The sequence below is a fragment of the Polyodon spathula genome, chromosome 9, assembly GCF_017654505.1.
Source record: "Polyodon spathula isolate WHYD16114869_AA chromosome 9, ASM1765450v1, whole genome shotgun sequence".
In the NCBI taxonomy this organism is placed as follows: Eukaryota; Metazoa; Chordata; class Actinopteri; order Acipenseriformes; family Polyodontidae; genus Polyodon; species Polyodon spathula.
Genome location: NC_054542.1, coordinates 39,331,031 through 39,348,170, shown reverse-complemented (window position 1 = coordinate 39,348,170; position 17,140 = coordinate 39,331,031). Strand labels below are relative to the sequence as shown.

The following is a 17,140-nucleotide window of genomic DNA, read 5'->3' as shown; positions in this document are numbered from 1 at the left end:
TCCTATCTAGATAGCGCAATTTCATGCTGTGTGAAAGGGTATTTTACACACTCGTGAAAAGGTTTCAGACATGGCACAGTGGCTGTATTTCTGTGTGAAAATGGTGCAAGTCATGCAGAACCCTTCACTTTCCAGTTTCTGGAATTGTGATGATCCCACATAGCACTATTGTTATCAGTCTCTGAGCTGGGAGCTCTGTTAAATTACATAAAATCTCCCCTATTCCACAAACTCAGCTTGGCTTCATTCCAAAAGGTTCAATTAAAATAGAAGGTGCACAAACACCACACAGGTTTGCATCTGTTAAATATAATGGCATCAAGGTTACTATGTGCTTTCAATCATAAAAACAAAGTGCCTGAAATTATATCTACAGTGAATCTTTACAACTTAAATTAGCACTGATTTAGCAATGACATTTACATTTATTAATACACTACAGGTTCTTATTTCAGCAACAAAAGCGGTCCAGATTAAAATGGTTTTGCATCATTAATACTCAGAAGGGCTTTCAGGCAGTTTGTCCTACTCATGACCGTCACACTCCACAGACCAGGTTCTTAACCTCCTGGCATTTCTCCCTTCATTGTATTCACCTTGGTAATCTTCAGGAAGCACTGCAGTAAAGGATTTTACAGAATCAGACTTTATGGAAGTGCTTTGCGAAAATAATCAGATTTGTTGATCAGTATTGCAAAGGATATACATTTTTTCCTATTATTACTAAAGTGCTTTTTTTTTTTTTTTTTTTTTTTTTTTTTACACACACAATCCAATATGAAACATGTCAACCTTGCAAAAAAAAAAAAAAAATTGATCACTTTCACATAACCTTAGTTTCTTAAATCACGTTATTTTTTAATCACTTGGACAACACTGTTAACCTTCCACCCCACAGTACAACAGGCTATGAGAATGAAATCGTGTAATTAATACATTACCGTTGGCTGGTCATTTCCCCATAGATTTAACCTTTACCCACATAGCAGTATTTAAAAATATCATCTGTATGAGTCTTGATGTTGCTGCAGGACTGTACAGCCTCACGTTGCACATTTTCTACAGAAATAGCTTTCACAGCTCAATTTCACCTTATTCCCCAGCAAGATGTGCATAAGAGAATGCTTGACCAAATGATCCGGAACAGGGAATAATTACCAGCGCTTTCTGCACCATTACAAAGAAAACACATGAATCAAAATGACAGTACTTGTTTTTATCCAATTAAAAAACACCCATAGAACACATATTAAGACTATGTATACAAAGATGATTTACTCTAGGGTGCAAGTTGCACCATTCATGGTAAGTAGTTTGGTGGATATTTAAATCAAATAGAAACCCCACCACACATGCCAGTAGCTGGACTGCAGCATTTTCAAAAATCAGTGCAATACAGGTAACAAGATCAAGGAGTTTTAGATGATGCAGCCACTGTGAGCAAGAACAATAAAGCAATCTAAAACCATGAGCTAGTATTACTGACTAGGAATTGAAAAGTTCACAAGTCGGCTATACAGTTAGACAGTTTTTGTAAGATAAGAACAGAGAAAATCTTTTCATTGAAAGTGTTTTTGTACAGGGTATTGTGGGAAGCTTTTTAGCGTGACAAGTGAAAGAATGGTGTAATGAAAAATTAAAATCAATAGTGTTACAGTACAGAAAAAAAACTAAACAAAACTGCAAATCAAAAGTACGTTGTTGTACCTAATGGATCTGTCTTAAATTAAGTAATACAGCACTAGATTTTAAAAACAACAAGCACAAACTTAAGGCATCTCTAATGATGGAATATTCCTGGTTTGTACCGCTACATTATCCCAGGAAGTGCTGATATTGTGGAATGCTTTTACAGAACTACATTTGTAAAAAACAAACAAACACACTTTTCAAAAGAATTATGCTGATTATATGTTGCTGGTGAATAGTTTTAAAAGCTAAATGGTACTACTGTAGGGGGAAAAAAAACACCACACAACACATACACAAACCTAAAGCCCACAGCTCCTGAAGCTCTATTTGCATGCTTCGAAGTTTCTCATCCAAGACCAAGTGCTTTAAGGAATTCTGATGAAAAGGCTGGTTTCAAAATCTCACAGCGTGCCTCATCTGCTGTACCTCAATCAAAATTTAATTTTAAAACTAGGCTCTTGATTGTCCAGGGAAAATGTCTTCTTGCAACTGTTTTTGAAAAGGGAAAAGGTGGCTTTAGCAAGATGTGTGTTCAACTGTATAACAACATGGGCCTGTCAGAACTTCTTGTTGATCATGAACACTACCCTATGGCATACATCTAGATGTGTCTTTTTCATACTTATTTTTGCTGGTGCACATACAGCATACCTGCTGTTTTTACACGTTTTCTTGTTTGGCTTTATAGAGTTATGTGGCTTCATAATGACAGGGTACCAGAACAGGCACAGTTACAGACATTTATACCAAACACCATAACAACCCACTGGCTGAATATGAATACATCTTTGAATATTTATAAGCGCGTTATCCAAATCCCGTTAGACAAATCCCGTTAGACAAATCCCCTTTTAGTTTGTTAGTTTAATCTTGAGGATTACGTTGCTAAAATTGTCCAACACAGTAAATCAAGGAATGTTTTATTATGCTGATATGCATATTATTATGCATATGAAAAGGAAGAAATTCACGTGGAGTTTTTATAAAACCCTTTTCCTGCATGTAATGCATGTGTGCAGCTGTAATATCGCCATATCACTACTGTTACTATAAGATAAGTTATTTCATCAGTTAAAATCGTCATCTACTCCCACACCATGTCACAGCTTCAACCATTTGTAGCTAAAAGCTCTCCAGCAGCATCCCTCTGCGGATTCGCGATCCATGTACAGAACGGTCAGTGTGAAAAATAAAATCTGCACAGCAGAATGCAAATTATGTATACTCTGTTTTATCTTCAAACAATGTTTTCATGGCAGGGAAAACAGTAACTGCACATCAATATGCAGGGACGCAAAGCTTTTCCTTCAGTAGCTTTAAAAAAAACAAAAAACACACACACACACACACACAAACACAACAGGATGGAAAGGAAAACGCTGTACGGCACATGCATCTCTTTAAAACCCACAATTGTTAGATATAAATATTTAAACCCTTTATTGAGCAGAAAACAGTCATTTCTTTTTTAAGACTTGCTATTTGGACAGGATTTGGAAATACTGTACATTATGTTTTTTTTTTTTGTTTTTTTTCTTTATGGTAAAAGCTGTCAATTCCTGTGTTTAAATACAAGTATTCAAAAATACAGGTTGAGTACTTGTGGGACATATATGCATCAATAAATAAAGACTAATAATAATAATAATAATAATAATAATAATAATAATAATAATAATAATAATAATAAATCCAGTCATTCGGAGTATAGGTAGCAATATTTCAAAACAGAGACGGCTCTGTTAATGTTTTCTTGCAGATTTGGGCAATTCTAAAAGCACTGTTTGAAGCAGGTCAGTATTTTATCTGAAGCTGTTTTATCAGTTATCCCAGCTGGCTTTTCATTTAAGGCTTCTGGCCATGGAGAGAAGATGACACATTTCATTAAGTCTGCCTGCTGCCTTCTTGCTTATCCAGCAGCCTTTAACTCATTCATACCTGTTCAAAAGTGAATGTGTTTTACATTAGCACACGTACCTGTAGAATTAAATATAGCATGGACATAACAGAGCCATCGTGAACAACAGCAACCTTGATCAATACAGGAATCTACAATCCTGCAGGGAGATGCTGGTGCTGGTTAAAACACAAGGGTTGTGTGACAATGCTGCAGGAAGGATGCGGAGCCTGGGCAGATGAGAAGCATACAGCTTTTCTATTTACTAAAGGTGAGACTTACCGCTATGCTCAGCAGGGTGCCTTTCACAGAGGTCCATTTGTCTTGTCTTCGATCTATGATGAGGATAAATCCAACCCCAGCAGCTTGTAAGCTAAATTAGAAAAGTTCACACCGATTAACAAAAAATCCTGAATGGGAGCTTCCAGCATTTAACAGAAAAAAAACAGGCAATGGACTCACAGGCTAGTTAGTTACTGGTGCACAGATCCTCACAAGCAATCACAGAACACTCCAATGTGCTGAATTGTATAAAGGTTGATTCTCCCATATATCCACAACATAGCAACTCGAGTAGAACTGATATTCCATTGCAACAACTGTGAATATCGTCATCAAAAACAGTGTTCTCAAATCATCACAGTTTGCTTATTAACAGAATGCCCAGTCTGAAATGTGTGCAAGCCATGTGCACACAGAATAGAGGACTGATCATGGGATGCAGTTAAAAAAATAAAATAATAAATCTCCACTCTCTCAGGTGGTCACAATTCCTATCCTTGGATAAAGCATCAAATCCAAACATCACGATTTAAAAAAAAAAAAAAAAAAAAAAACATATCACCGATTATTGACCTTCAGTTTTCTGCTCCATTTGGGTAAAAGTGTCTGTCACAGAGTAGGAAGGCAGGCATCTGCTTTTGCCCCAGTCATTGTATCATCTAAGCCAATGGTGCAGCGCTAGCAGCACAGTGAGCCTATAGCAGCCAGGGATAGACCAACAAGCACACAAGCAACTGTGTTGAATTGCTAATTGTAAGAAGCCTGCAGATCTAGAAAGTGTTGAAATAAACAGAATGGAGGGGTGATTTTCTCTTCATCAGTATCAAGCTCACACAGCTTTTCCCACACACTAGAACCTTCAAATGGATTTTCTGCATTCATTTTGTAGAGATTGGACTTTGTACAGAAAAAAATCCATTGCTGCTTTACAAGATTAATAAGCAGCGCGCACACACACAGTAGTGATTGCCTTGTTCATTGAAGCTTAATTCTGCAAGCAGCAGTCAAAAAAGCTCATAGCACTAATTGGCAAATAATGCTTTTACCGTTATCCTGAAATATCTTGTCCGCTATCACAACAGAGAATGTATTGCAATGGTTATTTAAAATATACCATTAATGTGATCCCATTTCACATACTGCACAGGGAATAAACATTTCTCTCTCCCTTTTCGGGTGTACATACAAAAATATTTTTCATAGTCAAGTATTTTACCATACATTTTACAATGATATCCCCAACCAAAGATAAGATTATACATTTAAATTATGCACTTGATGGAGCAATACACCCATGTGTGGCACTAATTAATGTTACCTATACAATAATCTGGAATGTGATAATGTTTTCAGCCAGTGCAACAATTAGTTAAAGATGATTATGTACACCGATGCCAAAAAGCATTTTGCTGCATAATCCTATTTAGAAACAGTGTTTCTGTATTGAGCACACAAAAATAATAATAATAATAATAATAATAATAATAATAATAATAACAACATCCCAACTGTTTTGCCTACAGTGCCTGAGAATTATTTTTTAAAGAGGCATTCACAGCTACCTTTTAGCCTGACTGATGGGAAGAGTCGAGCACAAAAATGAATTAACACTCAAATCAAACCCACTATGCATTTAATTAAGTATTCCTGTGAATGTTGGTCCCCGAAGGAAAAGCCAATTTAACTATGAAGGTTAATAGCGTACTCCTCTCACAACCTTTAAATGAGCGGGGTAAGAATCCATAAACAGGGTGTTTTATTAATACCATACTGCCTGACCTTTATATTATTACATTGAAAGGATGAATTAATTAAGCAAGGGTTCAATAATTAATAAATAGTCTTGCCAGTGGTAGTTCAAACCCTTTTCACAACTGTACTTTCTCCACTCCAATTTATAAAGATGTAGGCAGATTTAGCCTTTTCAGTGCCCATGGCGAGAGAGAGACCGTCATGTCGTGCACTAGTAGTAAAAGGTACTGCAGCAGCAGCATCTTGGGCATGTTAAAGAGACACTGCCTTGTTCTGGTCACGCTTGTTTCCGTTTTTATCTTGGGCAATTTTAAATCTACAGACGCCGGTAAGTAACCCTGTAACATAAAAGCAGGTTTAAAATGGAGATCCGGTTTGCTGGAACAGTAATGCCGGGAAAAAAATTGATAAAAGCAACCCTTGTTATAATTTCCTAGCAATTAATTTCACAGCCTTGCTTTTGAATGCTATGTGGACAAGTTAATGATAACATTTTTTTTAAAATCACCAGATATTGTCGTTGGAAGTCCTGTTCTACATGTTCACTGCAACAAACCGTTTTCTTTAACTAACTAACAAAAATATATATATATATATATATATATATATATATATATATATATATATATATATATATATATATATATATTTGAATGTTTGTTGTTAGTAATGTTTAAAAAGAAAGATTTATCAGAAGATCATAAAGCTGTAGTTTACCGTGGCACCTCAGGGGGCCTACCGTTCATTTTTGTGTCAGCGTAAAAAAAAAAAAACACAAAAGTTGGTTGTTTACAGTACAGTAAAAATATTTTCAGGGCTCTATAGAGAAAGTTAAACTGCAGCAACAGCACTGCATTATAAATACCTACAGTACGCGAGGGGTCAGATTTACTGTGGGGTTTAAACTTAGAGATTTGATGAGGATTTAAAAAGTACATTTACACTCAAACCAGTACAAATGAGTGTTTGTAGGTACCTCGCTCAAGAACAGAGGTGGCTGCCCAGTATGGTGCAAGGACAAACACCTACAGGTTACAATACAAATTAGAAAGACAATCAAATTCAGGGATGGGAATTTCAAATTCAGGGACTCCGAGTGCACAGCAGTTTCACCTATTCCAGGTTTTATTACAAGCTTGAATAGCCACAGTACACACGTAACAAACTCAGGAGTGTCTTATTAAATAAATATACACAGTAAAACCAGGAATGGATCAAACCTCTATGCAATCACAGCATACAATTACTATGGCATTTCAATCAAGATACTGATTTGTTGTAACCTAGTTCAAAATACACCTAATAAATAAACAAATAAAATCTCTGGTGCACAAGGTATATGTCATTGCCCAAACTCTAAACTGAAGGAGCAACACTGCAGTATCAATATAGCTGCTTATTACATAAGCAGTTATATACATGCTTGTAATGAACTAAATGTAAGCCCATCAAATCAGAAGCGTCGCTCCCAATGAGTAGAGAATGGTACATTATGTAACCTACACATGGTTTGAAAACAGCAGAGCTGGATAAAGCATTCTGTATTTGGTGAAGGTGGATGCACTGAGGAATCATTTCATATGAAAAGATTTTAAAATTGGAAAAAAGGCAACTGAACGATGCCACGATCATTGGGGTGGGAGAGAACGACAGTTTATGATTTTCAGCACAAGTGATTCTTTAAAATGTTATTCTTGGAATAACATGAACTAGACAAGGCATGAAGGGACAAGAACATTTGAAATCAACTGCAGCAAAAGGCTATCAATGCAGATCACATCAACCAATTCTACAAATGAAAACATGCATGTCCTAGAGGATGCATTCTATTATATAAATTAGTTGAAATCAGAAACAAATCTGTATTTGATTTGCAGGAATCCAATGCACCCTTGGGAATCAAGGACAGGTGGGGTTTATTTTTGTGACATTTTGGAGCATGCACACAGGGCAACATGGGGACACATTACGCTCTTCATAACAAAAGGAGGGACACAGCCTGGCAGGAAGAGATTTATTCCACACGTCATGCTGCAGACAAATGATATTCTACTACATTCAGCCTAACAAACCAGCATGACAGTTCTTCAAAATTGGGAAAACAAATTATATAATATATATATATATATATATATATATATATATATATATATATATATATATATATATATATATATATATATATATATATATATATATATATATATATATATATTGTCATATTGTCATTCTATCATCTGTGCATGTAACAAAGTTTCATTGGAACAAACTCTGGTATCTGCACGGGCAACAGAAAATGCAGTGAAGGACGAACAAAAGGTCCATGTATGAGCTACAACACTCCACCCCCACAGCTGTCACTACTACACCGGTTCTGTTGATTCAGTGCAGTATCGGTTTACCTTCATTAAAAGGTTACTGTATCCCTCCTTTCCACCCTTAAACTAAACATCTCAATTCAATTGTTCACGGATCTAAAACGTATCAGAAAACGGCTACAGTAGATACAGTTGTAAATACTGAAATGCATTTGACCTACCCTATGTGTGTGTTAGTCTTGGCAAAAAAGTCCCACATAAACCAGTGATGTGGTTGTGTTCAACACTTATTCAAATAGATTATCAATGTGAATTTTAGATAAATTACTGAGTCTTAACTAGTACCGTAAATTTGTGAAGATAAATCATAAAAATAACTACTTTATGTAATTGTACAGAGTAAACTTGGAATGCACAATACCGGCACCTAGTGGCTCAAGGCAGTACTGTAAAAAACGAATAAAAAAATAAAAAAGCTTCAGAATTTCGCAATGGATAGGCTGTACCCAACTGTAAACAGTGTTACCGCCCCCAAACCTTCATGAGCACTAAATTAAACAAGTACCACAATAACGAATTCTGAAGAATTTGTGACTACTGAACAGTATTTACCATTATCAAATAGCAAATAGTGCATAATAATGAAAGGTGACCACTATTACATCACAAAAAGCAGCAATGTTTTTAAAACGTATTTACACCAAGAGAGACCACTACCAACCTGGGAATGCTGGTGAGGTAGGTGAGGACATCATGAATTTCTCTCTCTTGGATCTCACTGAAGGATGGATATTCAGGAAAAGTGATGATGGGGCAGCCATCTTCTCCTCTACCTCCTGACAAAATGAATTAAACCAATTAAATAAATACAGTAAGAAATATAATAACAGAGAACACGTTCAACTGCAACACAATAAAAGCAGTATAAAAAATTAAAAAAATGAGTTCAGTTAACACACAGCCAATAATACTGTGCAAGCCAGACCACTGGTCAGCTCTCAGTGCGGTGAATATCGCCGGCACTGGCGCTATGGTCACAGCTTTACATGCAGTTAGCAGGGTGAACAGCAGCATCAGCACAGTGGAGCAGTCAGGTATAGGAAACACACCGACAACAAAGAACAAACCTCACATGTTAGAATGGTTAAGAAACTGTAGCCGTATGACTTAATCTAGCAATAGCTTTATGAAACCATAGCTTTCAGACGTTATGTAAAAGAACCGTAGGGCTTATATGTTTATTAAGCAGTTATCACAAATGAAGTGTCTGGCAAGTGTATTACATCCTGTATATGTGCTGTTTAAAAAGGTCCTTTGTAAATCACAAAAAAAACCAAACCTGAGATGTATTCAGTGTTTCCAGTTTAAAAGTAGCACATAAGCACTTGGCTCACATTACAAAATTAAACAAGTAAATCCATTCAGTAAACTGAAAGCTCTTGGGTGGGTGACCATACAACTGGAGATAAAATGCTATTAGTATGACACTCGCTGTCCTGTCTCCCCCCCCCCCCCCCCCCCCCCCCCCCCCCCCCACAATGTTGTGCTGAGTCCACGAGGGGGCACCTTCATCCTCAATGTGATTCAGTCTTGCACTTTTCGCACCACAGAGTATAAAGGCAGGTTAAGGCTGCAGTAAGAGAGATCCATTTTGTATACTACATATACACTGAACACAATGCTGCAACATTTGGTTAGGCAAACAAGCCCATGCTTGTTTAACAACCTACAGTATATCTGGCATTGTTATCTTGTATACAAGGTACATGTAGAATGATGTGCAAATTAAATATGTAATCCAGTAAAAGATAGTGCTCTGGTATTATAACTTGACTACAAATTCGACTACATATGCCTGGCTTGTGCATTTCTACAGGAGGTGGGGTTGCACCGTGTTGCCTTCTGCATGCAGCACAGTAGCCAAAGAACCAATGGCTTTGCACTGAAACCTGTTAAAGGAAGTCAAATTAAAATTCTGGATCTGTTTCACGGTGACCCTGAACAGAGAAACAGCAGGGCCCCTTTTATCCTTTCTGTGTCGCAGCAGCATAACAGATGAACGCATTTGCATGCGGAAAATAGCATCCTTCCTCCGCATTTCCCTATTTTAGATGCTCAAAATAGACTAATACCAAAATCATTTCATAAACTCCACTTAATAAGCACTTACACCTACGGTATTTAAAATGATAGTCACTGTCCCATTTAAAATGTTATATGTGTATTCCTGACAAACATTTTTTTTTTTTAAATGTACTGACAAATTGAGAGCAGGGGCTGAATAATTTTAGTGTTCAGAGTCTGTAGTAAGTTAGCCCCAAAAGTCAGCTGTTCACACTGCAGAGTACAGCTTTTGGCTTGCATTGGTGGTTCACATACATTATGAAAACATATTCAATTAACAAATAGCCAACACTTGAAAAATGAAAGCTTTGTTGCTTTATTATTAAAAAGGACAGCCATATTTTAATGCACAGTAACTGGTCTTGAAGTTGAAGAATATGGAGCCATGTATTTCTTTGTCCTCTAGTCTAGCTGATATAGATTTATACACGACACTGCTTTAGGTGTATCAATATGAATATCAATAGCTGCCTAGACTTGCATGTTCGCAGTGAAGTATTAAGACATATAAAAGTATTGACTGAGAAACCACACACATTTCCTCACCTGATAGGTAAGCAAACTGCTTCTTTATAACCTCTTTAATATCCACAGCACACAATGGACTGGTCTCTTGCTGCATGATTTCATCTGCAAAACGAGAAAGGCAGAAAGGAAGAGTTTTCAGTTAAAAACAATGAAAAGCCAAAGTACAGCTGCAGACCTGATTCTTTCTTTACATGATATATCAGTGTAATAGAGATATCACGACACAAGCAATTCATATAAGACCAATGTGTCTAGATATCAGGCGACAATATGACCTTTCAACTATGGTAGAAGCAGCGGGGTCAACAGGAGTTTGCTTGACGTCGCTGGGAGCAAACAAGGCTTCCAAGCACATTCAGTTCCAGTCAGGATACAGTTTGGAGTTCATTCTCAATATAAGATACAAAACACGTTCAGAATTATTCCAAACCATCACAAGGGAAGGAATGAAGGAAGCACGTGTTTCCTTTAATAATGCGGACCAATTTCATTCATTCTATTGAGTCACACCAGTTTGAGACACAGAATCCAATTTCTCACTTATCCCCAGAGCATAAACACCCTTATCTTCAAAACAAAAAATCCATCCCATTCCCAGCGTCAACCAATCCGAAAAGGGCACAGACTGAGAAATTCAGGCGCGTATGGACAACAGAAGCAAACTTATCCTAAATGTAACCCAGTTTCAGCTTACTGTATGTCTACTGACGATACCCTACCAATTATTTGCCTTGAAATCAAAATCGCCCTTTGGGTCAGCTCAGGGTTTGCCCATCCTTGATACCAGCAATGTCGTCATGGAGACATTCCATCCACTTGTACACAAAGCATTCTCCCCAGTCCGCAGTCCATCTTATGTGCACAGATGCACAATCGAATTGTCATTACTGCTGTGATGTACGGTACACAATCTTGATGTTTACCTTTTATTAAAAGGGGCATTGAGCAGCTGGAAATATATTTTACTCGTTCACCAAGAGAAAACCAATTCTGGGAGCCACACAAGATAACTAATATAAAGAACAAAAAAATAAATGAAAAATCTTTGCTCCCAAATAAGTTTACCTATATAAAATGATCTACTTAAATTTCCATCCAGGTGCCTGACTTACAACTAATGTTTTTACTTTGTTTTGGTGACTAACTAACAAAAGGCACCCTGTGAGTGTCAGCCTCTGCTTCATCAGGGTAATATGCAAAGCATTAAGGAAAGAAGGGCCATTCTACAGTAAAATAAAAGAAAATTGTTATTTGGTTCCTGGAAAACACTTTTTAAAATTAATTTCTGAATGTGACTGCAATGGAGAATATAATTATTGGAAATAAAACTGACACAGTGCACCTAGACTGGCAACACACACACAGCCACGGGATGTATTTATGTCCGCAGTCAGGAAGCGAGCAAGTAAGTAAACAACGACAACAACAGCAACACCATATTTACTTGTCTGCTATCTGCTACTCATGACCCTCCCATCCACTTCACTCACAACCTGCAGTGATACAACCCACTTGGATTACTCAAATCTGACAGGCAATGCACTCAGTCAACAGTCAAATGGAACAGAGGGGTCATTCTATGCTTCTGTTCATCCCAAGCAAAAATGTATAGTAACCAACCGTCCATGCTCTATGGTCATAATCTTCACAGGGTTTCTCAAGCTGGTCACGCTTAAGGGTTCAGCTAAATTTCACCAAGTCTACAAGATCAAAATCTTAGAAATTCCCCTAAACTGCATTAGTCATAAATCCAAGCACCTCATCAGTTGTCCCTAAGGCTTTTAGTTAGTTTAATTTCACTACATAAACAAACTGTGGTGAGATAGCTCTGCTATCACATGCAGACTGAAGTTCCTCACTGAAACCCAATTCCTTTGCGTGTAGCAACACTCTCAAATCACGTACATTTTTATAGCAGATGACATGTTTAGATACGTACATAAAGAATTAAAGTAAGGCTTTTAAGCTGGTCTGTTGGTTCCACTGCCCTTGACTTGCAGTATGTTATTTAATTTTCAGGTTTCTGGTTTGATTTGTGGATTTCCTTTTTTAAACTGTACAAATACAACTAGATTCATAGCACTGCTGATATGTATGTACTATTAGCCTAAAACACTATTACTTGGTTTCAATATTCAAGCAAAGTGACGGACCAGAAGTAAAAAAAAAACCTAAATAAAATTGTGCAAGGTAGAATAAAATCAGTGAAGATGAATGCTACAAGGTAAGACAACAGAGTCAGTGTTCATCCTCCATTTTGTAAATACAAAACTACAGTTACAGTATCTGCAACATGAGAAAGAAGACCATCAACTTACACCCACTGTAATAGAAACTGGCTCTGAAACACTTTTCAGGAATAGAAGCGTCTGCAGCATAGTCAAATTCCTTGCAAATACAATACCTGGGTGTATGTCTACATACAAATTTAGTGGTACGCCTAAAAATTAACCATTTAATCAAAAAACAGTTGTAGAATTTAGAACACAACTACAGTACTTCCTTTATTTTTACTTTTTTATAATGGAAAGTTAACAATTAAAATATTATTTAAAAAAAAAAAAAAAAAGGAATGCGATGGCATTGCATATCTGTTTAAAGTTCAGGTCAAGCCAGTACAGCAGACAGGTGTGACTGAGACAGGCGACATGTGATCTACTGCAGGCATCCCCAGGTCACACTGCAAGCTGCTGGCTTACCTGGGATTCAGAGCAGGATCTCTGGCTTCTCAGCCTTCACTTCCAACCACAAGGTCATGCTCCAAGTAAGCAAGACTTAAATTAGACAAGCGCCCGGCTCTATACAAGTCATCACAATGTAACACATCCTGTAGATATTTACTACTACAGAATCCAACAGAACCATCTGTAACATCTTTTCTATAAAACTGTTTAGAAAAAATAGTTGGTGTTCTTTTTACAACCAACAGACAAAACAATGAAGAAAAAATAAAAAATAAAAAAATTAAAATTAGAGAAAGATTTAAAAAGAGCAACTAGGTAAAAGGTGTGAAAAAAATAAGAGTTCTTGACATTCTAAACATTGTATTCGTGTTATTTTAGTGCTGGGACGAACACAGGATTTGGATGCACTGATATTCGCTCAATTTAAATAGTAGTTTGTTTTCAAAAAGTAATAGAAGCCATTCTATTGCTCAGAACGCAGGCAGTGACAGCGTAGCAGCAGGGGCAGGGGGCGTGGCCCCTGTGTGTGCCTTTATTTCACAGCAAGATGTTGTGTAGGCCTTACTTTACCCCAGTGAATTAAACTACAAAACAAAACGGATGCCAAAATAGGTTTACTTCTGCCTTTTGTAGCTGAACAAAACAAACAAAAAACAGAAATGTAACTTTAACGCACTTCAAAATAAAACAAAAAACGTGGAAGTGGCGTTGTAAAATTACATTCCTCCTCGTTTATTACATTCCGCATAACAAAGTCGCAACAAAAATATATATTATATCTACAATCTATATAAAAATCACTACCCAACATTTCCAGCAAGTTGGGCACAGTTTAAGCGAGGCATTTCAGAATGACGTGCTTGCCTTTTTTCTGTCCCGTGAGATTCTGACTCGCTCTAAAAAGCAGCGCAACGCTTTCACTCAGATGGCTTTCCATATAGATCACTATGCGTGCGAGTGCATAATCTGTTTACTTTTTGCTGTCTAAAACTTTTAAATAGAGGCTTGAGCTGCTGTGCTGATCCTGTGTTTTTTTTTTTTTTTTTTAAATATATATATTAAAATCACATCACGCGGAGCTCTTTCATTTGCCATGTTCTCAACTGTCACGCAACTTCTGGTGAGGCGGTAAATAAGTGCAAGGTTATTTCTAGCGAATACAAACATTTGATTTTTGTATCCGAATGCATGTAAAAAAATATTTGTTTGAATATTCATCCCATCACCATGTTATTTTATCAGAAGTAAGAATGCATTAGCTAATACTGTACCTACAGCAAGTTGTTCTTTAAAACTTCTACACCAATTATGGGGGAAAAAAAAAGAAACCAAGGCCCTGTCCACATTATGCCTTTAAAACGGCTTAAGTGCTAAATAGGGTTAGGATCTACACCACACGTCATTTAATACCATACTCAAGACCACCTCAGGGGCAGTCTCGGGTCCGGTTCTCAATCAGATTGCATCAGGTAGTGTGGTTTGCCTGGACGCTGGAATACCAAACTACATTTGTGTATCCTGCAATATCCCAAAATGCTTTCTGATATGTTTTGGCGCGTGGACATTACAAATACAGCACAGAACAGGCGCCAGAAGGAGTGGAGCGCGACTATCAATACTGATGTACAGTATACCATTTCTGAGGCTTGTTGTAAAATGGTGGATCAAGATGCGACTTGATCAGATGCCGAAATCAAGGCACACCGATATCTGGAGCGATTAAATTGGTCAAGGAGAACTTCAGGAGTTCAAATCGAAATGCACACATTATGATAAAAATGTACCAAAGCCATAACGCTCATGCTAAGAAGCTCTATGCCTTTCGTCGGCATGGGCTCCATATTTGCTGGGTTGTAAACATAAAATACAGTGCATGATGGGATAACGACATATCAAGTCCCACAGTCCACTGCGCTGCTAGGAACTGTAACCAAACTATTTCAATAGGTATAGTACGCATTACACGGCACTTTAGTGTGGACACTGCGCTGAATTAAAATGTTTCAGTACGGTTATGCAGCGTGGACAGTGCCTAAATTTAGGAAGTGCAGGTTTTATTTCTAGCAGATGACTGTATGTTAAAGTGAAGTGCACAAGATGAAGGAGTCAACATGACATTTATTCTATTTTAAAAAAAAAAAAAAATTAAATAAGAAAAAATTGATCCCCTGAGCATCTAGGGAGATCTGCAAGTACATCCAAAAGCATTTCTTACAAATAGTTTTAAATCACAAGATATAAGGCCTCCATCTAATATAGAATGTCACCCAGAAAGGGTCTAGTTAAGAATGTTCAAGAATGGTTGCAATTGTACCTCATAAAAGTCATAAAGTGAAATGGCTTTTACCCACAGAAAGTGAACACTTTCACCCATACAGCAATGTACACACAATGTAGGGGTCACCTTATTTCAATCACTCCCTTAAAAACAATGACTTTTTCCTCTGAAGTTAAACCTTTGCTTTTATTACAAAGGAAGGTGTACAGATTGTTTTTTAATGCAATCGATAGCTAAGGCACAATGCATCGAGCTAGCGTCACAAAAGGAGGGGGTGGTATGTAATGGGCAACCTTTGAACCTAATTGAAATGAATGTACTCTGCAAACATCAGAAAAGGTGTCAGAGGGTTTATGGCAGCTTTGCCTGAATATCCATGTAAAGCTTCAATATGGCAACCCTATTACTGAGAACGGGTGCATTTTCCTTCTTTCCAGGAACTGTAGAAATGCAGCAAGGACTATGAATCAGCAACAGTCTTGTTGCATTGCCCATACAGTACACAATACTGGGGAGAAGCTTCCAAGTTTAGCTACTAAAACACAGACAAGCCTGGAGGCAATAAGGTAAAGAAGAAAAAATTGCAGCAGCAGAAGCAGTGAATGGACCAGATGTCATGTTTCACCATCATCAACAGGATCAGTAACCAGCTCTGATGAGCGAGCAAACAAGCAAGCAAGAAACTACATCCATTGTACAGTAGCAAAAATAAATAAATAAAATAAAAACAGTGACTAATGCTAGAATTAAATTTTAAAAAGTATGCATATAGTCTTATTGTAGCCTGCTATATTCTTACTATACATTTTATGATAACTTTAGGATTTCTTGGTTTTGCTCTTCAAATAAATCAATGAATGAATAGTTTCCATATTGTTCAGTTACACTGGATTGGTGTAAGATTCTCACACAGCTACTGTGCTTTTAATTTTATCTGAACATAGATAAGGCAAGTGATACACATCTTCACCCCAAACATGTTCATGGGCTTTATCCAATCAATAAGCTGCACTATACTTCTGGAACAGTCTTTGAACATCTGTTTTCACTGCATATTTGCTTTCGGGGGGACGAGACGGGACGACAACTAAATTTTCAAGTTCCCACAAGTAACAAGAATTGAATTTGTTGCTAACTAAGATTTAATGCTTCAGGCTTTCACCTGCCTTCACACATCTCCAACGCAAAAGAAAAACTGAAGTGTGCTATTTGTCAAAATAAAAAGTGCTCTTGAACCACAGTAGCCTTCACTAACACTCTGTTGCAGTTCAGAAGAAGGGAACTGCTTCACTAAATCATGTATTCCTCATACATTTTGGAACCTTTATATTAAAAGTCAGCCATGATTACACTTACTCTAAAATAGTTATTTCACTTACATAATACATGCAATTTGTTTATTTACTGTACTTTTTAGAGAACAGAAAAACAAACCGATATATTCTAGAATAAGCTTAAACGAAATGCTAGGCAGAAAAAAAACAAAATAACTGGAATTACACAAACTCACTACAAAATTAAAAAGGAACCTACAGCACGGGTGCACAGTAAACATAAAACATGACAGGAAACCAGTTCAAAACAT

The 17,140-nt window shown here is 37.0% G+C and overlaps 1 protein-coding gene across 11 annotated transcripts in view; it reads right to left on the bottom strand.

Annotated features, from left to right (window-relative positions):
- Nucleotides 1-17,140, bottom strand: part of LOC121320820 (guanine nucleotide exchange factor DBS-like) — a 62,457-nt gene that overhangs the window by 23,058 nt on the left and 22,259 nt on the right. For all 11 annotated transcript variants that reach the window (XM_041259488.1, XM_041259494.1, XM_041259484.1 and 8 more), the window contains exons 2-4: nt 10,612-10,695; nt 8,663-8,777; nt 3,872-3,962 (exon numbers count right to left, since the gene is read on the bottom strand). In XM_041259488.1, coding sequence (XP_041115422.1) covers nt 3,872-3,962; nt 8,663-8,777; nt 10,612-10,695 — 290 coding nt within the window. The remainder of the gene's footprint in view (nt 1-3,871; nt 3,963-8,662; nt 8,778-10,611; nt 10,696-17,140) is intronic.